This window comes from Oncorhynchus clarkii, chromosome 25 (assembly GCF_045791955.1).
Source record: "Oncorhynchus clarkii lewisi isolate Uvic-CL-2024 chromosome 25, UVic_Ocla_1.0, whole genome shotgun sequence".
Classification (NCBI taxonomy): Eukaryota; Metazoa; Chordata; class Actinopteri; order Salmoniformes; family Salmonidae; genus Oncorhynchus; species Oncorhynchus clarkii.
Genome location: NC_092171.1, coordinates 12,970,396 through 12,992,895, shown reverse-complemented (window position 1 = coordinate 12,992,895; position 22,500 = coordinate 12,970,396). Strand labels below are relative to the sequence as shown.

Here is a 22,500-nt window from a genome sequence, read left to right as displayed (position 1 = left end):
TCATGTTAAATCAACATACCTCAAGCCTGAAAAGGGCCCTGTGTGTCTGACTTCCTCCCCGGAGTCACACTACTGTACTGCACGCTGACTGCTTGTCTCCCCCTTGACCTTACTTGTCATTGTCCATCTAGTTGTGTTATGCGCTAGTTCTGTTGTTTCATAGAGGGCCCCCTACGCATTTCCCAAGCAGAGTGATAGAGGTCACCATGTGCCTATTGCATGGGCTTATTATGTCTACGAGACATACCTTCAGTATCGGTATGAGAAAGGATGCCTCAAATCTGTATAAATGTCCATGTGACCTTAGGCTATCAATGTGATGTCTACATTTCTAACATCTTTTCCCAATTGCATGTTGTCTCAATGACTTGAATATGTTCAAATCATCCCAGAAATTAGATTCATTTCAGATTTTTGTTCTGTTTGTTGATGTAACGGTTTTATTGTGTTTGGTAAATGTTGAGTGTGTGTTGGAGACCAAGGCTGATACAGAACCTACAACAAAGCAAGCTGTCCACGCCGAGTAGTAAATTGTGTTTAAACCACCAATGCCATGAACTGAAATTGCCTTCTTTTAGTAAGCCAATAGTTAAACAATTCTTTCAACAAGAAATTATTTTGTGATGCAACTGTTGCCAAATGTTGAGTTTAGTGAGATTGTTATTGCTGGTTAACCCTAACCCTTCTGGGAAAATATATATCGCAACCATGGGGCTTCATATGTCAATGGAAGACAATTAAACAGACATCATTTAATAAGGGGTGGATACTGAACACACTATTTGGGAAGTCATGACAGTGTCCTCCATGAAGGCATTTTCTTCTCTGAACTACCCCCAAACAAAAATGTCTGACATGCATCTTCCTCCTCACAGCCAATTCGGGTGGTTGAACCTAGGAGAAGGCCTTGTGGCTGTTTGTCCCTGCATAACGACATGCATGCACACTGAACAAATGGCTATTCATTAAGCGAAACCAAATCAAAGTCCAGGCTCTTTGCCCTGCAGCTGGTTTGAGTTTTGATACAGTAATGAATGATTTTATGTGTGGGTGACAAGTTCTGAGCCAGAGTTGCATTCACTTTAATGGCCGTCTGCTATTCTGTTGGGCTACAACTATGCTATGCAAGCTGTATGTTGGAGTTGGGGGGATTAACATTTCTTTAAAGTACTGCCAGTCTTGTATTTAATATCCCATGCTCCCCTGCTATTTAAATGAGAGAATTTCCCAAGCATGTTGGCTCGCTTGTTGTCGACCATATTCAATTCACAAACGGGCTACCTGTGGCCAAATATGAATTTAACGCCAGAGCAACTACAGAACATAAGCAATGTCTCTTTTATTAGAACATGTACACAAAGCATGTTTCTGCCCCTCTCTAACATATGTAAACAATAGTTCCTTATCACAATAAGTCTCAATTTGGTGCTTAAAATGTCTTATTACGGGCCTCCGTAATGCATCGCAGTGCTAGAGGCGTCCCTACAGAACTGGGTTCGATCCCAGGCTGTATCACAACCGGCCGTGATCGAGAGTCCCATAGGACGGCGCACAATTGGCCCAGCGTTGTCCGGGTTAGGGGAGGGTTTGGAGGGGTGGGGGGAGGGCTTTACTTGGCTCATCGCGCTCTAGTGACTCCTTGAGGCTGACCTCGCTCGTCAGTGGAACGGTGTTTCCTCTGACACATTGGTGCGCCTGGCTTCTGGGTTAAGCGGGTGGGTGTTAAGATGCGTGGTTTGGCGGGTCATGTTTCGGAGGACTTGACCTTCGCCTCCCGAGCCCGTTGGGGAGTTGCAGCGATCAGTCAAGATTGAAATTGGGGAGAAAAAGGGGCAAAAAAAAAACTCTTATTACACTTTGTTCTATTACCCTGTTTACTGGCATAAAATGTGCTTTAATTGTAATTGTGAGGTAAAATAAATCAACGGGCTTATGGCTCACATACATCAATTAAAGGTTATAAGGCTAGTCTGTTGCCAAGGGGTGACAACAAAATCAATATTATCTCCCCCCCTCTCCCACTCTCTCTGTCTCTCTCTCTGTCTCTCTCCTCTCTCTCTCTCGCTCTCTCTGTCTCTCTCTCCTCTCTCTCTCTCTCTCTCTTGATCTCTCTGTCTCTCTCTCTGTCTCTCTCTCCTCTCTCTCTATCTCCTCTCTCTCTCTCTCTCGCTCTCTCTCGCTCTCAATCTCTCTGTCTCTCTCTCTCTCTCTCTCCCTCTCTCCCTCTCTCTGTCCCTCTCCATTTCTCCCCAACCCTCTCTCAGACATGAAATACGGCTGTCTGTGTAATTCCTCTTGGCTGTTCAATGTTCTGTTGTCTTTGGACATCCTCTGGCCTGCCTTAACGTCCTCTACACTCTGATGAGGGAAGAACTCCATTTTTCAGACAACACCCTACATCTATCTCTTTTTTTTAAAGTCAAAAGTCTTAAATGCATTCATAGTGTAGTAAATGGATGCTGTGCTATATCCACTGTTGCTCGAGATTAACAGTTTTTTTTCCTTCTGATTCGTGCAACTTTGCTTAACCTTTGCTTGCTTTGACTGTTGCTTTGTCTGTTCAATAAACAAACATGTTACGGAATCTAACAATTACTGTACAGTGAGTAATTGGTTTGCAAATGTCATTGTCCTAGCCTTACTGTATGTTTATTACCATTAGTTCTGAGTTTTGTCTGGTATCTGGTATCAATCATAGTTGCATTCCATTGAACAACTGTCTGTGCCCGCAGATGGGCCATTCCATCAGAAAGTTAGCCTATAGGGATAGAATTCACAGACGCTCAATACTAACTGTCTGGTAGGGATACATATAGGCCTAGTGCCAATACCTTCTCGTCTGAATTATGACTTAAAGTATCCCTGAAAATGCAGGATTGTATTTGAACAGGTTACGTAATGGACAGGTTAAGGGGTTCTTGGAAAGCATCACGAAACCTATTGGAATGTACTGAAACTGCCAGTTAAAATGTCATTATTTCATTTCTGTGGTCTACTGTGAAAACGTGTCCATCTAGTCTAAATGATCATCCTAATTTGTTGTTACTGTGCTGTGCCGATGCACTTTTCCAGGTACCTGCACTTCAACAACATTGAGTCCTTGGAACCAGAATCCTTCACCCAACTCCCAAAGCTTGAACGCCTGTAAGTCCACTATCTCCACTTTTCACCTTTCACTCTATCGTACAATTGCAAGTTACATTCTTACTTTAAAGTACACATTTGTCTAAACGATGGGGCGATGCATCTTTAGCAAACAACTGGACATAACTCTCCAAATGATATAATTGAATGATTTGTTGTGGCATGCACATGCTTGTCTCTACCTGAGCTAACTCATTCCAGAGGGCACTGAGTGCATACCAGACTTTACAACGTAAACATTCTGTTAAATAGACTTTAATCCCCATGAAATGGCCTACATGATGCACTGTGAATAGGATGCAGTGTCCGTAACCGACAGAGCCCTAATGTGTTTAGCAGAAAGCTGTACTTACGGGGGGGGGGTTGGGGTTCAAAGCAGCATGACCCTTAGATGACCTTTCAATGCTCTGGAGTACCTTCATGTAACAATGGACAGCTAATCTCTACAACACGTCACTTGAGGTCTGTGGGCCATTTTTACAGCTGGTTGCCTGTCTGTCTGGGGTAAATAGCTAGAGAAATGCTATGAGGACAGACTGCACAGGGATAAATGTGCCCAGCGTATGTTTGGCTGTGTTTGTCCAGAACCCTTACTTACTCTCTGTCTGGTGCTCCTCCAAACACTTCAAACTCAGGTTCCTGACATGTGGTCAGGAAAAAATCAGGGCCCTACTCAGAAGAATTTGTAGATGGCCCAAAACCACAACTTCGGGGTTATGTGTGTGTTTCTTATTCACTGACCCATCAGATCTCTATGTGCTATGTATTACAGAAGCTAAGAGCCCAGGTCAGCTAGAGTTATCCTGCAGGGCCAAAGAGTCCACTGATAACACCTGTGCCTTTTGTCTGGAGAGATATCAACTCTCCTGACACCTAACATAGGAGGGATCTGAGAGAATTTCACCAGGGAAATAAGGGACCGATATAAAAAAAAAAAAATCTTATTGAGGTAACAGTAGACTCAGTGAACTATGTCAGAACCTTAAGACCCCACGGGACCTGGACTGGACCTTCTACCATGCGGATGGATGGATGGATGGATGGCTCACCGGCCCGGCTGTTTTCACGCTCTCACACCAGATGTGGGAGTGTTGGATCCGATCTGAATTCCTCCTTCAGTGTCCATCTCTCCGTGTTTACGGGCTGCCCCTGGAATCCCGCCACACATGTTCCCAACCCTCCCCAGAAAAGGAGCCGCCTGCACACAGCTGGAAAGGGGAAGAAATTCCCAGATGCATTTATTCTGGAACGTTTGTATGGGAAGATTTCCATGACAACTGAATGTCCAGTCTCACTTGTTTGTGACCAAGAGAAGTCTGAAAGATGTATTTATCTCCTGTGGATTGAAAGAGAAGAATAAGAAGGAAAAAGTCTTGTTGTTTCTTTTGATTTACGGCGATTGCTAACCAGTGGCGATTTTAGCATGTAATTCTTGGTGGGGCAAACTCAGCAAAGCCACTAAACAACACAACACTAAACAATACATTAATTGCACTATAACGGCAACAAGCGGTGCCCACAAACTGTTAGGGCCTACATAAAGCTGTCCCAACAGCAGAGCTTTCTTTCCAGCACAATGGAGTGAATCCTAACTACACTTGGCTATCAACGGAGCCTTGTCTGGCAGCGAAACAATTCATTCAGCCTCATTTACTGCCTTTTAAAAAAACAAAGCTGATATGGCTGACTTGCTTAAACAAATAGGCATTCCGTGATTTCGATTAAGACATTAATGAGCGAGCTAAGACGGACGTAGTCAATATAACTATGTATTCAGCAGCTCCTACCGTATTTTCCCTGTACACAAAGTCAGAACAGTAGGATAAATAAAGGGGGCGTATAAGCAGACAATGAAAGCTCTTACAATATTTAATGACAACATTTCTCTAAAACAGGTTATAGGCTACATGTGCACCACTGAGTCAGACCAGTAACGTTAGGTGAAATTAAAATTAAGATTATTAGGGTGAGGCACATGGGCTGCTAACAGTTTACTACACAACATACACTTAGTATTACTTTCTTAGCTACAGTATACATATCTCCATGGCATATTACATCATTTATGCAGCAGCATATAAGACATTTTTGGACTCACCTTGTTGTGATATGCTCACTTGAACAGGAAGGTGGCACGGCGGTCCTTCGAGGGAAAGATTTACAAAGTTGGGTGACCGTTCAAAATTTATTTTCCCAGTCTGAACTCATTTATTCCCGACTTCCCAGTTGCAATGCTTGCGGTTAGTCACTGTCACCAATTCCTTCCAAACCACTCATTGTTGAATTTGCGATTTCCTACTTGTTTTGTACTGTTTATGTCCAATGGCCAATGAGCACCGCTGCGTTTTATCTATAGTTTATCTTCATTATTTCTCATCATATGACAAAGATTAAAAAGGATTTGCCAGGAGATTGTCGACTTGATTCATGAGGATGACTGCTAGCTAATATTTTGAAAGTAAGATGTTGACATGATCAGTCCAATCAAAGCTACTGTACATATAACGTGATTTTACGTCATCTGTGGTCAATGACCTAGAGCCTTCTTGGAAGGGCACTACTAATGTAGCTATATGGCAGGACCGAGAGGGCTAGAATTTCCGATGTCTACCCTGGTGACATAGTTTCCCCGTGAATGACAGAACACTGAGCCAATAACGACACAACGCTCCTATTTGCTGCTGGCTCGCCCCGCCACCACAGAAAGCACTGAGCTAGGTTGAAACACCAGAATTTGGGAGCTGCCTTACTCAAGAAAACAAAAAGAGATCATGTTTGTATGCAGCTTTATTAACTCAATGATGAAAATTGTCATTTTTTTACATTGTTTGCAAACCGGTATGTGACTCATAATAATGCGCCACCTGCCCTGAATGACGGGTCGCCACTGTCGGTTTGTTGGTGTTTGGGGAAAATATTTCTATAGCTGAATTTATTCATGTTTAATCTGTTTTCAATAAAGGAATCCAGAATCTTTGTTTAAGATCGTTGGATGATTTTGACGAAAGGGGTCATGTCACGAAGCCTTGAAAGGCTTGTCATGAATGGGAAACTGATCATATTTCTTATCCCAGATAAAAAAAAGAATATAAAATGGTCAAATGGCAGTCTTCCAAAAAACATTTAAACATGGCTCCCAACATTAGCCTGCAGGCCTACATCAAAGGGACTGGTTGCTGTAAACGATATCTTCAATGGATGTCAAAGTAGAAACCTCAAGTAATCCAAAAAGAATATATGCACATTCCTCATGAGTCACTAACTTCATGTGTTTGTTTACACTGTGACATAGGAAATAAAGGTCATATTCTATTGGAAATATGCATACATAAAGTAAAATATTTTGGTGTTTGTTTCATTAGTACCTTGCTGATATATTTCCAAAACGGTTTTGTATGTCAGCAATCAAGTTTTCAAGATACACTACTGTTCAAAAGTTTGGGGTCACTTAGAAATGTCATTGTTTTCCATGAAAACATATATGAAATTATTTGCAAAATTAATAGGAACTATAGTCAAGATGTTGACAAGGTTATAAATAATGATTTTTAATTGAAATAATAATTATGTCCTTTAAACTTGCTTTTGTCAAGAATCCTCCATTTGCAGCAAATACAGCCTTGCAGACTTTTGGCATTCTAGTCAATTTGTTTAGGAATTCTGAAGATATTGCTTCCTGCAGCAATCCCATGCTTCCTGAAGCACCTCCCACAAGTTGGATTGTCTTGATGGGCACTTCTTACGTACCATGTGGTCAAGCTGCTCACACAATAGCTCAATAGGGTTGAGATCTGGTGATTGTGCTGGCCACTCCATTATAGACAGAATACCAGCTGACTGATTCTTCCATAAATAGTTATTAGATAGTTTGGAGTTATGCCTTGGGTCATTGTCCTGTTGTAGGAGGAAATTGGCTCCAATTAAGCTCCGTCCACAGGGTATGGCATGGCATCGCAAAATTAGGTGATTGCCTTCCTTCTTCAAGATCCCTTTTACCCTGTACAAATCTCCCACTTTACCACCACAAAAGCACCCCCAGACCATCACATTGCCTCCACCATGCTTGACAAATGGCGGCAAGCACTTCTCCAGCATCTTTTCCTTTTTTCTGCGTCTCACGAATGTTCTTCTTTCTGATCCGAACACCTCAAACTTAGATTTGTCTGTCCACAACACTTTTTGCCAATCTTCCTCTGTCCAGTGTCTGTGTTATTTTGCCCATCTTAATCTTTCCTTTTTATTGGCCAGTCTGAGATATGGCTTTTTCTTTGCAACTCTGCCTAGAAGGCCAGCATCCCGGAGTCGGCTCTTCACTGTTGACATTGAGACTGGTGTTTTGCGGGGACTATTTAATGAAGCTGCCAGTTGTGGACAGGCGTCTGTTTCTCAAACTAGACTCTCTAATGTACTTGTCCTCTTGCTCAGTTGTGCACAGGCGCCTCCCACTCCTCTTTCTATTCTGGTTAGAGCCAGTTTGCGCTGTTCTGTGAAGGGAGTAGTACACAGCGTTGTTCGAGATCTTCAGTTTCTTGGCAATTTCTCGCATGGAATAGCCTTCATTTCTCAGAACAAGAATAGACTGACGAGTTTCAGAAGAAAGTTATTTGTTTCTGGCCATTTTGAGCCTGTAATCGAACCCACAAATGCTGATGCTCCAAATACTCAACTAGTCTAAGAAGGCCAGTTTAATTGCTTCTTTAATCAGCACAGCAGTTTTCAGATGTGCTAACATAATTGCAAAAGGGTTTTCTAGTGATCAATTAGCCTTTTAAAATGGTAAACTTGGATTAGCTAACATAACGTGCCACTGGAACACAGGGGTGATGGTTGCTGATAATGGGCCTCTGCATGCCTATGTAGATATTCCATAAAAATCAGCTGTTTCCAACTACAATAGTCATTTACATCATTAACAATGTCTACACTGTATACTCAATTTGATGTTATTTTAATGGACACAAAAAAATAGTTTTCTTTCAAAAACACGGACATTTCTTAGTGACCCCAAACTTTTGAACGGTAGTGTATATAACTTTAAAAATACAGAAATACAGCCGATATGGTGCATTTTGTATCATATGATGCGAAATGTATCATACCGTCTGTATTTCTGTCTTTGGATCTTAAAAACTTGAATTGCTGACATACAAAACAATTTAGGACTATTTCAACAATAGACTAATTAAACAAATAGCAAAATAGTTTTTGGGTAGAGTTTTCCTTTAATTAATCCCTTTAGAGGTCAAACCCTGTCAACCTACTAAACAGTGTATCAAATGTACAAATTACACGCAGCATGAAGTTCATAATTCACTATGACATTATCTGTGTCTGTCTCTCTCTCTTTGCCTCTGCAGGTTTTTGCACAACAACAGAATCACCCATCTCGTGCTGGGGACCTTCTCCCATCTCCAGTCCATGAAGAGGCTGTAAGTTCACTGATAACGTGCATGGTCAGGGCAGCTGTGGTAGATACGCATTGTCTGACAATGTGTATCCACCAACATTTGACTACCATTACACAGAGGGGTCAGGGGGGAGAATACGAGCCATATTTCAACAGTACACCACTCTGTCTAGGCCCCTCAAATTAAAGGACCTCAATGCCAGTTCCTTTGCTTTTTTAAAATTCTTCCCTCTAATCAGTGACTGATTTGGACCCAGGACACCAGGTGGGTGCAATTTATTATTAGGTAGAACAGAAAACCAGCAGTACTCCGGACATCCCAGGGTAAGATTTGAATACCCCTGGTCTAGGACTGTGAGGGAGATAAATGGGACTGACAGAGCCATGTCTGTCTGTGTACAAAGGCCTGGCAGTTAATTAGGATCAGAGTTTGGCCTTCCCCTATTGTTTTCTCGCTCTTTTCAACAAGACTGACTTCCAGGATGTGTTAGATCCAGAGCCAGTATTCTGTGGTTGAGAGGTACAGTAGACAGACAGGAGAACTGGCAGGCCGGGAAGGAACTGGATTCAAAAACAATATTTCCCTCTGATTATTTCAGCACTCAGATTTGGAGGATGTTCAAAGTGGGATCAGATTAAATTAAATTATTACTGTCTCCTGGAATGTACAAATCTGTCTGAAACCTGAAGAGACCTACTGGTAGAATAAATTATAAAAAGAAAGTCAGACAGCTGCCAGTCTGGACTCTGCAGCAGACAGTTTCCTGCAGCAGGAGAGGAGTTCTCCCAAAAAGGCCATTCTGAGTCCCAGTGTTTGGTCGGAGCTCGGCCTAGCTGTATGACATGGCTGGTGTGTGTGGGTGTGTGTGTGTCTGTGTTTGGCCGGTGTTGGTCCACACTGGGAGGCCACCGGAGAGGATTCACACTACCGCCCAGTCAGTCTCAGCCCACTATCTGACACCAGACAAACAGACAGACTCATACTGCTTACCCATACGACTATAATAACACAGGACTGGTAGCAGTGGGATCTGTATTGTATGATGTACAGTTAATAGTCCTGTATTGATGTGTGATATTGTGGTCTACTGTATACACTGTATTTAAGAGATGGTGATTTATACTGAGGAAGAGTAGAACATGCACACATCTAAAGACTTGCAGGCGCAGGATACACAGAAATCAGCATATGACAAACAGGTAAATAGTAAATAATAGTAATAGTAAATAATAACTCTGTAAAACTATAATTGAAGCATTACTGTAAACATACTTTTATTTGTTCTCCATGGTGAGTGATACTGTTATAATCTCTCTCTCTCTCTCTCTCTCTCTCTCTCTCTCTCTCTCTCTCTCTCTCTCTCTCTCTCTCTCTCTCTCTCTATGTGTGCAGGCGTCTGGACTCTAACACTCTGAACTGTGACTGTGAGCTGCTGTGGCTGGCTGACCTGTTGAAGCAGTATGCTGAGTCAGGCAACGCCCAGGCTGCTGCCACCTGTGACTACCCCAGCCGACTACAGGGACGATCTGTGGCCACACTCACCGCTGAGGAACTGAACTGTGGTGAGGGCACACACACACATCAAACCCAAATTCACTCCACACAAACCACAGCTTTCCTAGCCACACAAAGCCTTTTCTGTCTTTTTAGCTGTTGGCTCCCGACCACAGTGGTCTTGAGCTGTGACGGGATTTCCCCAGTTGGGACCCTGTCTGTCTTTGGGGGTTGGTCAGCCAAATTTTGTTCCACCACGAACCCAGCAGCTGTGATCCTGGGCTGGGTAGCATGTCAGACAGGAGCCCCTGCCACTACTCTGAGCCCCAGAACCTAGTAGCCTGACTCCTGCAGCCAGCTTCTGCTGAGCCCATCAGGCCTCCGTGTACTGGGCGTGTGTGGCGGATGGATGGGTGGAGTGTGGATGTGGATTGGAAGGGGTGGATAGAGGGACCAAGTCCCTGTCTGCTGTGATTGTTTTGGGGTAGGGTGGGGGAAAGAAGGAAGGGTGAGTGAACTGAGAAAGTGATGCATGTGTATGAGGGATGGATAGATGGGTGAGGCTGGCAGAATAGAAGCTTGAAAGCCGCCAATGGAACCCCATAAAACCAGCCAAGGCAGGGCAGATTAAACGTGTTGAAATGCCTGCCTGGTTATTTCCATTACGCTAGTCCTCTGTTTTGTCTTGCAGAATAATTAAATGTGTAGGCCTACTGTAGAGGTCGACTGATTATGATTTTTCAGCGCTGATGGTGGACCAAAAAATGCCGATACCGATTAATCGTATGATTTTTATATATATTTGCAATAATGACAATTACAACAATACTGAATGAAAAATGAACCGTTTTATTTTAACTTAATATAATACGTAAATAAAATCTATTTAGTCCCAAAAGAATTAATGAAACATGTTCGATGTGGTTTAGATGCAAAAACACAATGCAAAAACACAGTGTTGGAGAAGAAAGTAAAAGTACAATATGTGCCATGTAAAAAAGCTAACGTTTCAGTTCCTTGCTCAGAACATGAGAACATATGAAAGCTGGTGGTTCAATATTCCCAGTTCTTCAATATTCACAGTTAAGAAGTTCTAGGTTGTAGTTATTATAGGAATTATGACGCGTCGACTATTTCTCTCTATACCATTTGTATTTCATATACCTTTGACTATTGGATGCTCTTATAGGCACTTTAGTATTGCCAGCCTAATCTTGGGAGTTGATAGGCTTGAAGTCATAAACAGCGCTGTGCTTCAAGCATTGCTAAGAACTGCTCGCCAACGCAGTAAAGTTTGAATGAATGCTTCCGAGCCTGCTGCTGTGTCACGTTCTGACCTTAGTTCCTTTGTTTTGTCTTTGTTTTGGTATGGTCAGGGCGTGAGTTGGGGTGGGCAGTCTATGTTCTTTTTTCTATAATTTGGGATTTCTGTGTTTGGCCTGGTATGGTTCTCAATCAGAGGCAGCTGTCAATCAGATCAAATCAAATCAAATGTATTTATATAGCCCTTCGTACATCAGCTGATATCTCAAAGTGCTGTACAGAAACCCAGCCTAAAACCCCAAACAGCAAGCAATGCAGGTGTAGAAGCACGGTGGCTAGGAAAAACTCCCTAGAAAGGCCAAAACCTAGGAAGAAACCTAGAGAGGAACCAGGCTATGTGGGGTGGCCAGTCCTCTTTTGGCTGTGCCGGGTGGAGATTATAACAGAACATGGCCAAGATGTTCAAATGTTCATAAATGACCAGCATGGTTGAATAATAATAGGGCAGAACAGTTGAAACTGGAGCAGCAGCACGGTCAGGTGGACTGGGGACAGCAAGGAGTCATCATGTCAGGTAGTCCTGGGGCATGGTCCTAGGGCTCAGGTCAGTTGAAACTGGAGTAGCAGCACGGCCAGGTGGACTGGGGACAGCAAGGAGTCATCATGTCAGGTAGTCCTGGGGCATGGTCCTAGGGCTCAGGTCCTCCGAGAGAGAGAAAGAAAGAGAGAAGGAGAGAATTAGAGAACGCACACTTAGATTCACACAGGACACCGAATAGGACAGGAGAAGTACTCCAGATATAACAAACTGATCCCAGCCCCCCGACACATAAACTACTACAGCATAAATACTGGAGGCTGAGACAGGAGGGGTCAGGAGACACTGTGGCTCCATCCGAGGACACCCCCAGACAGGGCCAAACAGGAAGGATATAACCCCACCCACTTTGCCAAAGCACAGCCCCCACACCACTAGAGGGATATCTTCAACCACCAACTTACCATCCTGAGACAAGGCTGAGTATAGCCCACAAAGATCTCCGCCATGGCACAACCCAAGGGGGGGCGCCAACCGAGACAGGATGACCACATCAGTGAATCAACCCACTCAGGTGACGCACCCCTTCCAGGGACGGCATGAGAGAGCCCCAGTAAGCCAGTGACTCAGCCCCAATCATTGTCCCTGATTGAGAACCATACTTAGGTAGCCTGGTTTCACCTTTGAGTTGTGGGTGATTATTTTCTGTTCTGTGTTTTGTTTCACCTTTCCGTATTTTGTCAAACAGGTGGCAACCCTAAATCTAACTATCGCTGTTACATTGCACAACCTTCGATGTTATGTCATAATTATGTAAAATTCTGGCAAATTAATTGCGGTCTTTGTTAGGAAGGAACACAGTTCGCACCGAGCCAGGCGGCCCAAACTGTTGCATATACCCTCACTCTGCTTGCACTGAACGCCAAGAGAAGTGACACAATTTCCCTAGTTAATATTGCCTGCTAACATGTGTTTATTTGAACTAAATATGCAGGTTTAAAAATATATACTTCTGTCTATTGATTTTAAGAAAGGCAGTGATGTTAGGAACATTTGTGCAACGAATGCGCTTTTGTTAAATCATCCCCCGTTTGGCGAAGTTGAAGTAGGCTGTGATTCGATGATAAATGACAGGCACCGCATTGATTAAATGCAACGCAGGACAAGCTAGTTAACCTAGTAATATCATCAACCATGTGTAAATAACTAGTGATTATGTGAAGATTGATTGTTTTTTATAAGATAAGTTTAACTTCTTGACGCTACCCATCCCTGTAGCGGGATCATTTTCATCAGCAACCGCTGAATAGTATAGCGCCACAGTCAAATAATATTACAAAAAAATATTCATATTCATGAAATCACAAGTGCAATATTGCAAAACACAGCTTAGCCTTTTGTTAATCCACCTGTCGTCTCAGATTTTGACATTATGCTTTACAGCGAAAGCAATCCAAACGTTTGTGTAAGTTTATCGATAGCATAACAAAACATTATGTACACTAAGCATTAAGTAGCTAGGTCACGAAAATCAGAAAAGCAATCAAAATAATAGTTTACCTTTGATGATCTTCGGATGTTTTCACCCACGAGACTCCCAGTTACACAACAAATGTTCCTTTTCTTCCATAAAGATTATTTTTATACCCAAAATACCTCCGTTTGTTTGTCCTGTTATGTTCAGAAATCCACAGGAAAGAGCGGTCACGACAACGCAGACGAAAGTTCCAAATAATATCCATAATGTCCAAGGAAACATGTCAAATGTTTTTTTTATAATCATTCCTCAGGTAGTTTTTAAAATATATATTCGATAATATATCAACCGGGTGTGTAGGTTTTTCAATAACACCGGGAGGAACAATGGCCGCTTTACTCTGTAACGCAAAACTCACTCTGAGAGCCCCCACCTATCCACTTACGCAATGTGATCTTTCACGCTCATTTTTCAAAATAAAAGCCTGAAACTACGTCTAAAGACTGTTGACACCTTAGGGAAGACATAGAAAAAGGAATCTGGTTGATATCACTTTAAATGGAGGATAGGCATGCATAGGAACAGAGAGGTTTCAAAATACCACACTTCCTGATTGGATTTTCCTCAGGTTTTCGCCTGCAATATCAGTTCTGCAATACTCCCAGACAATATTTTTACAGTTTTGGAAACTTTAGAGTGTTTTCTATCCTAATCTGACAATATGCACATTCTAGTTTCTGGGGCTGAGAAATAGGCCGTTTCAAATGGGTTTTTAGCCAACAACGAAAATACTGCCCCCTACACGCAAAAGGTTCATGCTAACTAGCAACTTACCTTGGCTCATTGCAGCCACAAGGTCCTTTTGACGCTGCACTCACGTAACAGGTAGTCAGCCTGCCACGTAGTTTCCTCATGGATTGCAATGTAATCGTCCATAATCGCCATCCAAAAAGGCCAATTACCGATTGTTATGAAAACTTGGCCATGCCGGCCATGCCGATTAATCAGTCGACCTCTACTCTATACAGTACTTAGGCCAGGAAGTCTTTCTCTCCCTAATTGACTTTTACGCCAGTTTGTTCCTGTTACATCTGAGTGGTTTTACCACCCTCATCATGCCCTCTTCTCTTTCCTCAGTAACAGCCATTGTGGGGTAGGCAGGCAGCAGCTGTCAGTTTACGTTATAAAAACTAAGCCTCTGCAGCTAATTTGATGCCTTTGGCTTTTCTTGCTTAGTGAATCCCCTTCTGTCTGTCTGTCTGTCTGTCTGTCTGTCTGCCTGTCTGCCTGTCTGTCTGTCTGTCTGTCTGTCTGTCTGTCTGTCTGTCTGTATGTGTGTGTGTTGAGTAAAGGCACCAGGGAGGAATGTCTGTTTTAAACATAGTGGAACCCCCCCCCCCCCCCCCTCCACTCCCTCCTCACCCCTCTTCTCCCTTCCGTCCTCTCTCCTCCTCTACTTCTCCTCTACCATCCCCTCCTCTCCCTTCCCTTCTCCCCTCCTCTCTCTCCTCTCTGCTCCTCTCCCCTTTTCTCCCCCGGCTCTTCCTCCATTCCCCCTATAAACGAGGGAACAATGTGCAGCGGGCCGAGCAGCTGTCAAAACAACAGGGCCTGTGGATGAAGTGCCACCTCCATGCTGGCCTGGCTACCTACTAGCCTCCTTCCCTTCCCTGTCTCTTCTCTGCCCTGGGCCTATGGAGGAGCAGGGGCCAGGGCTGGGTTGCCATGTTTGGAGTTAAGGGAAGCAAACAGTGTAATTAATGCCCTGTGCCAATGTGGTCTAATGGGGTGGTGGTGAGAGAGAGAAGCGAGGTTATACACAGTCTGAGGTTACTGCCTCCCATCGGTCTGGTTTCTGCTGCTGGTTGGGCTGCTGTCCCATGTGCATGGTTTGTGCGTTAGGAGAGAGCTGTTGGACTGGAGGGCCTACTCTGTGTTCTCTAATAAATGTGTCTGCCACATGTAAACAAAGGGGTTTGTGTGCGCGCGCCTCTGTGTGTGTATGGAGGGAATGAGGTATGTGCACCTAAACGTGCCAGTCTACCAGAGAGGACAGAGTCTCTGAGGAGGCAGCAGCCTGAAGTTCAGCACCATGTCCTAACACACACAGGGTCACTGGCTGACTTATTTGTGGAGCAGTTAAACTATTTCCTCACATGAGGTGATGTGTGTGTGTGGGTGTGTGCCCCTGTTTCCACCCCTGGTCCCAAACAGAGAATCTCCCACATCACAGGGCCCTCAGCAGGCACAATCTGAGGAGAGCAGTGTCCTCCCTCCAGCCTATTGCTCTGGCCCTAGCTAGTCCTATCAGACCAGCAGAGAACAGAGACCGTACTCTTGTCCTGAAAGGAAATGGTCCTGTGTTTATGTCTCCTCTCATCCTGCTCTCTTCCTCCTGTCATCCTCCTCTCTTCCTCCTCTCATCCTCCTCTCTTCCTCCTCTCTTCATCTTCTCTTCCTCCTCTCACCCTCATCTCACCCTCCTCTCACCCTCCTCTCTTCCTCCTCTCATCTTCTCTTCCTCCTCTCACCCTCATCTCACCCTCCTCTCACCCTCCTCTCTTCCTCCTCTCATCTTCTCTTCCTCCTCTCACCCTCATCTCACCCTCCTCTCACCCTCCTCTCTTCCTCCTCTCATCCTCCTCTCTTCCTCCTCTCATCCTCTTCTCATCCTCCTCTCATCCTCCTCTCTTCCTCCTCTCATCCTCCTCTCATCCTTCTCTCATCCTCCTCTCTTCCTCTTCTCTTCCTCCTCTCACCCTCCTCTCTTCCTCCTCTCACCCTCCTCTCTTCCTCCTCTCATCCTCCTCTCTTCCTCCTCTCCCTCTCTCCTGTGTAGAGGTGCCCAGGATTACGTCAGAGCCCCAGGATGTTGACGTGACATCGGGGAACACGGTGTACTTCACCTGCAGGGCCGAGGGAAATCCCAAACCACAGATCATCTGGCTCAGGAACAAGTAAGGCCCGCTTTCCAATGAGGACAACAACAGTCGTTCAACTTTTGTTCAGTAATTCGCCCTATTTTAGTTCTTTAAATAAAACATATTGTACGCACATGAATTTGGAATTGTTATTTTTCTCCCTGTCAGTAATGCTCTGAACATGCATGACGACTCTCGTCTGAACCTGCTGGAGGATGGTACTCTGATGATCCAGGACACGCGGGAGACGGACCAGGGAGTTTACCAGTGCATGGCCAAGAACGTGGCTGGAGAGGTCAAGACTTCCCAAGTCACACTCAGATACTTTGGAGCCCCCTGTGAGTGAATAGTTTCTATTTTTACCAATGACCTGCCACTGGCATTAAACAAAGCATGTGTGTCCATGTATGCTGATGATTCAACCATATACGCATCAGCAACCACAGCTAATGAAGTCAGTGGAACCCTTAACAAAGAGTTACAGTCTGTTTTGGAATAGGTGGCCACTGACCAGTAATAAACTGGTCCTGAACATTTCTAAAACTAAGAGCATTGTATTTGGTACAAATCATTCCCTAAGTTCAAGACCTCATCTGAATTTGGTAATGAATGGTGTGCCTGTTGAACAAGTTTGAGGAGACTAAATTACTTAGTGTTACCTTAGATTGTGAACTGTCATGGTCAAAACATATAGATGCAATGGTTGTAAAGATGGGGAGAGGTCTAGTCATAATAAAGAGATGCTCTTTAGCCTATGTGTGCCTTTAAAAAAATAAAAAACATTTTTATTGATGTAGTTCTGTCCTTGAGCTGTTCTTGTCTATTAATGTTCCGCGTCATATCATGTTTCATGTTTTGTGTGGACCCCAGGAGTTAATGGGGACCCTAATAAAATACCAAATACTAATCTCTCACATTATGTAACATGTTGGAATATTTAAAAGTCCTTCCTTTGTCTCTTCCCTGAAGTAGTCACTTCCTGCAAGCTCAACACTGTACGGCATTCTTTTATCCAATTATATTTGCTTCAACAAAGTCTCATTGTATTGAAACAGGGTCCATTTCAGTGAAAGAACACGTGTGTGGTAAAAAGCATTCTGTTCAATGGAGAGAGCTCAAACAGCAGGGGTTGAAACAGCAATCACCATAGCTCTGTGTGCATATTGTAGAGAACAGTGTGGTTGCCATTTAGGTTAAAAGTCAAATAATTTAGAGGTCGCAACAAGCTGCCGGGCGAACAAATCACGCTGCGTTCCATGAGAAAAGCATTTCCCTCAACAACCTCATTTGTTCCCCCGATGACCTCTTTCACCCCGAGAGATTAGCCTGGCTGTCTCCAGATGACCAGGGGTCATTGTCCGGGTGACGGATGGTTGCTGGGCCGACTCTACTTACAAACTGCTCTGAGAACAGCTGTTGACTGTTTCCTGTTTCTGTGATTTTAAAACGATAGTACAGGCAGTGTACATATTTCCTATAGCCCCGGGCCCACTGTAGCAGCGGGGAAGGGGTCAGATATCATCAGAGTTTGTCTGAGTGGGCTGTATTATGTAAGTGTGCTCTGTGCTTCCTTCTCATTGGTTCCTCCACACCTGACCGATGATATGTGTAGAGCCACATGTTTTTCCTGGTCAGATCAAGTGGTCGGGAACAACTCTTGGATTTATGTAGGAAAGAATAGATTTCTTTCCACCTATGTTATCTCTTAGATACTTTGTCTCAATCTTCCTTCTGTCGCTCCTTTCCCCCCTCCCCCAGCGCGGCCTAGTTTTGTGATCCAGCCCCAGAATACAGAGGTGTTGGTGGGGGAGAGTATCACCCTTGAGTGTAGCGCCACAGGCCAGCCCCAGCCCCGGGTCTCCTGGACCAAGGGGGACCGCACGCCCTTGCCCACCGACGCCCGTATCAACATCACCCCGTCTGGGGGGCTGTTCATCCAGAACGTGGTGCAAGCAGATGGAGGGCAGTACACCTGCTTCGCCTCCAACAACGTGGACACCATCCACGCCACCGCTCACATCATCGTACAGGGTGAGCAGCACGGTAGAGTCAGCATTTAGAGAGAGTCGCAAACATCTGTTTGTAATCTTCTGTTGTTTCTTGACTGTTTGGTGTACATGGACCAAGATATTAAGCAACAATGTACAGTTAAAGTCGGAATTTTACATACACCTTAACCAAATACATTTAAACTCAGTTTTTCACAAATCCTGACATTTAATCCTTGTAAAAATCCCTGTCTTAGGTCAGTTAGGATCACCACTTTATTTTAAGAATGTAAAATGTCAGAATAACCGTAGTCTGGCTTTTTTATGGCGGTTTTGGAGCAGTGGCTTCTTCCTTGCTAAGCGGCCTTTCATGTTATGTCGATATAGGACTCGTTTTACTGTGGATATAGATACTTTTGTACCCTTTTCCTCAAGCATCTTCACAAGGTTCTTTGCTGTTGTTCTGGGATTGATTTGCACTTTTCACACCAAAGTACGTTCATCTCTAGGAGATAGAACGGGTCTCCTTCCTGAGTGGTATGACGGCTGCGTGGTCCCATGGTGTTTATACTTGCGTACTGTTTGTACAGATGAACGTGGTGCCTTCAGGCATTTGGAAATTGCTCCCAAGGATGAACCAGACTTGTGGAGGTCTCCAATTTGTTATCTGAGGTCTTGGCTGATTTCTTTTGATTTTCCCATGATGTCAAGCAAAGAGGCACTGAGTTTGAAGGTAGGCCTTGAAATACATCCACAGGTACACCTCCAATTGACTCAATTGACTCAGTTAGCCTATCAGAAGCTTTTAAAGCCATGACATCATTTTCTGGAATTTTCCAAGCTGTTTAACACAGTCAACTTAGTGTATGTAACTTCTGACCCACTGGAATTGTGATACAGTGAATCATAAGTGAAATAATATGTCTGTAAACAGTTGTTGTAAAAATTACTTCTGTCACGCACAAAGTAGATGTCTTAACCGACTTGCCAAAATTATAGTTTGTTAACAAGAAATTGAGGGGTGGTTGAAAAACTAGTTTTAATGTCTCCAACCTAAGTATATGTAAACTTCCAACTTCAACTGTACATTATCATTTGCTTTCAATGAGGAACCATAAGTGTGAATTGTATTTGAATGGTATGGATGTTTGTGTCTGGTATGAATTGCAGGCATCTTATTCAGCACAATGTTGAGAGAACGCGATCTAACTCGTTTGTGCCTAACTCTCCTGCCGTTCCTGTTGCCCAGCGACCCCCCAGTTCACAGTGACCCCCCATGACCAGTTGGTGCTGGAGGGTCACACGGTGGACTTCACCTGTGAGGCCAGCGGCTACCCCCAGCCCGTCATCGCCTGGACGCGGGGGGGCAGCCCCCTGCCCCAGGACCGACGCCACCTGGTCCTTTCCTCGGGCACGCTGAGGATCGCCCGTGTGGCGCCCCAAGATGAGGGCCAGTATGAGTGCCAGGCCGTCAGCCAGCTGGGCACGGTGCGCACCGCCGTACAGCTTAACATCCAGCAGAGAGGTGAAACAGACCTCTACTCTATACCCTAACAGGATCCAGATGTTATGCCTGATGTATCAATATTTCATCAGTCTGCATGCTGTTATGACTGATGTTTGAATTAGGAATCAATTAAATTACAATTGGGTCTAGGATGGTAATTATAGTACATTTTGTTTGAAGCACTTTTCAAAACATCCAAGGACACTATGTCTATGTTGACAAGTATCAGGAGAATGCCATCTGTGACGTGATAATTATGCTGCGCCTTTATGTAGGCTGGGTGGGAAAAGGGTTTTAATGTATTGTTGTAAGGGCCTCTCCAAGCGCTCATAGGCTTTTTAAAAGGAGTCGAGGGTAGTAAAGCTCGAGAGGGTGCGCGAGACGATACACAACATCTCAGCCTGCAATCAGAGAAACTATGCCTCGACATAGTACTAAAAGCTAGTGACAGACATATGGCTGGGTCTCTCTCTCTCTCTCTCTCTCTCTCTCTCTCTCTCTCTCTCTCTCTCTCTCTCTCTCTCTCTCTCTCTCTCTCTCTCTCTCGAACAGAAATGACAGGCTTGTAGTTGTAAGTGGGTTGTGAAGCAGAGCGGGGCAAGAAAGCATGGCGCTCTGTAATCCCAGATGGCACCATGTTTTCCATCTAGTAATGGCTGTTAACATGCAGAAAAGCACATGTTATATAATGGCCTACAACACTGTAAAGCATTTACACACAACCCCAAGACAACCCTCTGAGCAACACTTTAGTGTGTGATTGCTGCTTAGACACAGTGCGACTTTCAGCGAGCGAGACAGAGAGAGAGGGAGACGCACACAAGCAGATACAGACACAGAAAGAGACACACTTTAAGCAGACAGGGAGAAAGTTGGCTACATTGACGTACATGTATATTTTGCCTGACATGATAGGGTGTGTTCAGAACGTTATAGTGTTTCCTAGCCTAGACTTTCCTAGTCTACATGGATAGCTTGGGAACAATTCATCTGCTTTAAACCTCAGGATCCCTCAGAGTTTAGAGGTCTTTCCTCAAACTGGGAATGGTATCTTCCCATGACCAGGTGGCTAACTGCAGGGGTTACACGGCCGCCATTGGGGAGTTTTAATTTTTACTGGGAAGAGGAAAATCACCTCCCCAGCTGTGTGTGAGAGATCAGTGGTCTAATCCATGTTATCAGGGACACACTGTGTAGACTGTCCATGCCTTGGATGCGAGTTGACCTTTGAGTGTTGTGTGTGAATGAAAAACCTCCGGCCCCTGTTCATGTAATTAGAACAGAGATTTAATAGGACGTGGAACTTAAACATGTGAGGAAGAAATAGTGTGCGTGTGTTTGTGTGCTTGCTGGCGTGTGCTTGCATCTGTCAGTGTGTGTGGGAGTGTGTGAACTTTTGGAGGATAAAGTGTTTTCTCACTGCATTGGCATTGATTGCACTGCACTGTGAGCTGCTGCGAGCGTTGATGTAGTCATTAACACATGTTTCTGAATCATCAGTAACGCCTGTTTTCACAAATGCTCCAAGGGACGTGACTGCGGAGTCTGGCACGGACGTCCAGATTCCCTGCAGAGCTCAGGGACAGCCCGAGCCTGTCCTCACCTGGAACAAGGTTAGACACCTGGTCACCTGGCCACCGTTTACTAGTCACCATGGCAACACTGTTGTCCCACTGCCGTGGCAACAAGGCTAGCATAGTCAGGGGCCTGGGGGAGAGGAGGGATGGGGAAAGGGAAGGGTGAGGAGGGCAGGCTGCTCAGATCAGGAAATGGTTGTTAGATACTTTCCCAATATGATTATATGTGTATGTAAAATGTTATTTTTTACAGTCTAGAATATCACAGCCTATTGTAAAACATAGCCATGTAGCCCAAACTGATTTGATAGACTCCATATAACCCAACCCAGTCAGGCCTGACAGACTCTATGACTTTGGCATTGTAACTCAAGACACTCCCCTACTGTGAGCCTTTGTGGCAATGTTGTTCCCTGTTTGACCGCACAACCCCACACTAGTCCACACCTCCTTACCTTTCAACTCCCGTCTGTCCCGGCAACTCTGCAGGACGGCATCCAGGTGACGGAAAGTGGGAAGTTCCACATCGCCCCTGAGGGCTTCCTGGAGGTCAAGGACGTGGGTCTAGCCGATGGCGGACGCTACGAGTGTGTCGCCCGGAACCCCATTGGCTACCAGTCCGCCACCATGGTGCTCACCGTCCTAGGTAAGACATAGCTAGAGTATGCTAAGCTATGCTAACACTAGTCGTGGAGAACTATGGGCTCTGCAAGCTTTGGTTCCAGCCCTGCTCTAACACATCTGATTCAGATGTCTTTTTTCTGGGTTAGACCCAAAGCCTTCACACACCCTACCACTCGCCCAGCCAAAGCTTTGTGATGGCTGTACTGCAGTTGTTGTAACATGTAACACTATGGGTTGGGCCTACTCCTCAGCTCTAGCCCCAGTGTTGCTTATTTGCCATGGCCTGCCTGCGTGCTGTCTTGTGGCAGATGCGAGCTAGCGTGCTGCCAGTGAACTGTGACCATAATGGGTTGATGTTGAACAGGTCTGCAGCCCACACGTCAGACACTCAATGTTTTACATGGCACGCTATAGAACTACACTAGAGTCTGCCAGAAATGTGTTCTGTTCTCTCCAGTCTTCAGGGTTGCGATACACATGTACAGTTGCGCCCAGCCCTATATGGGGCAATCAGCCCGTTAACTTGCTGTCCGGGTAGAGGATTTTAAAACCTTTAGTT

The 22,500-nt window shown here is 44.6% G+C and overlaps 1 protein-coding gene across 1 annotated transcript in view; it reads left to right on the top strand.

The window, feature by feature from the left end:
• The window catches only part of LOC139383680 (peroxidasin), an 88,739-nt gene that overhangs the window by 41,533 nt on the left and 24,706 nt on the right, over positions 1–22,500 (top strand). Inside the window, exons 5-13 of the mRNA XM_071128222.1 lie at positions 3,073–3,144; positions 8,502–8,573; positions 9,945–10,114; positions 16,164–16,281; positions 16,414–16,583; positions 18,004–18,276; positions 19,483–19,758; positions 21,241–21,353; positions 21,807–21,963. Coding sequence (XP_070984323.1) covers positions 3,073–3,144; positions 8,502–8,573; positions 9,945–10,114; positions 16,164–16,281; positions 16,414–16,583; positions 18,004–18,276; positions 19,483–19,758; positions 21,241–21,353; positions 21,807–21,963 — 1,421 coding nt within the window. The remainder of the gene's footprint in view (positions 1–3,072; positions 3,145–8,501; positions 8,574–9,944; positions 10,115–16,163; positions 16,282–16,413; positions 16,584–18,003; positions 18,277–19,482; positions 19,759–21,240; positions 21,354–21,806; positions 21,964–22,500) is intronic.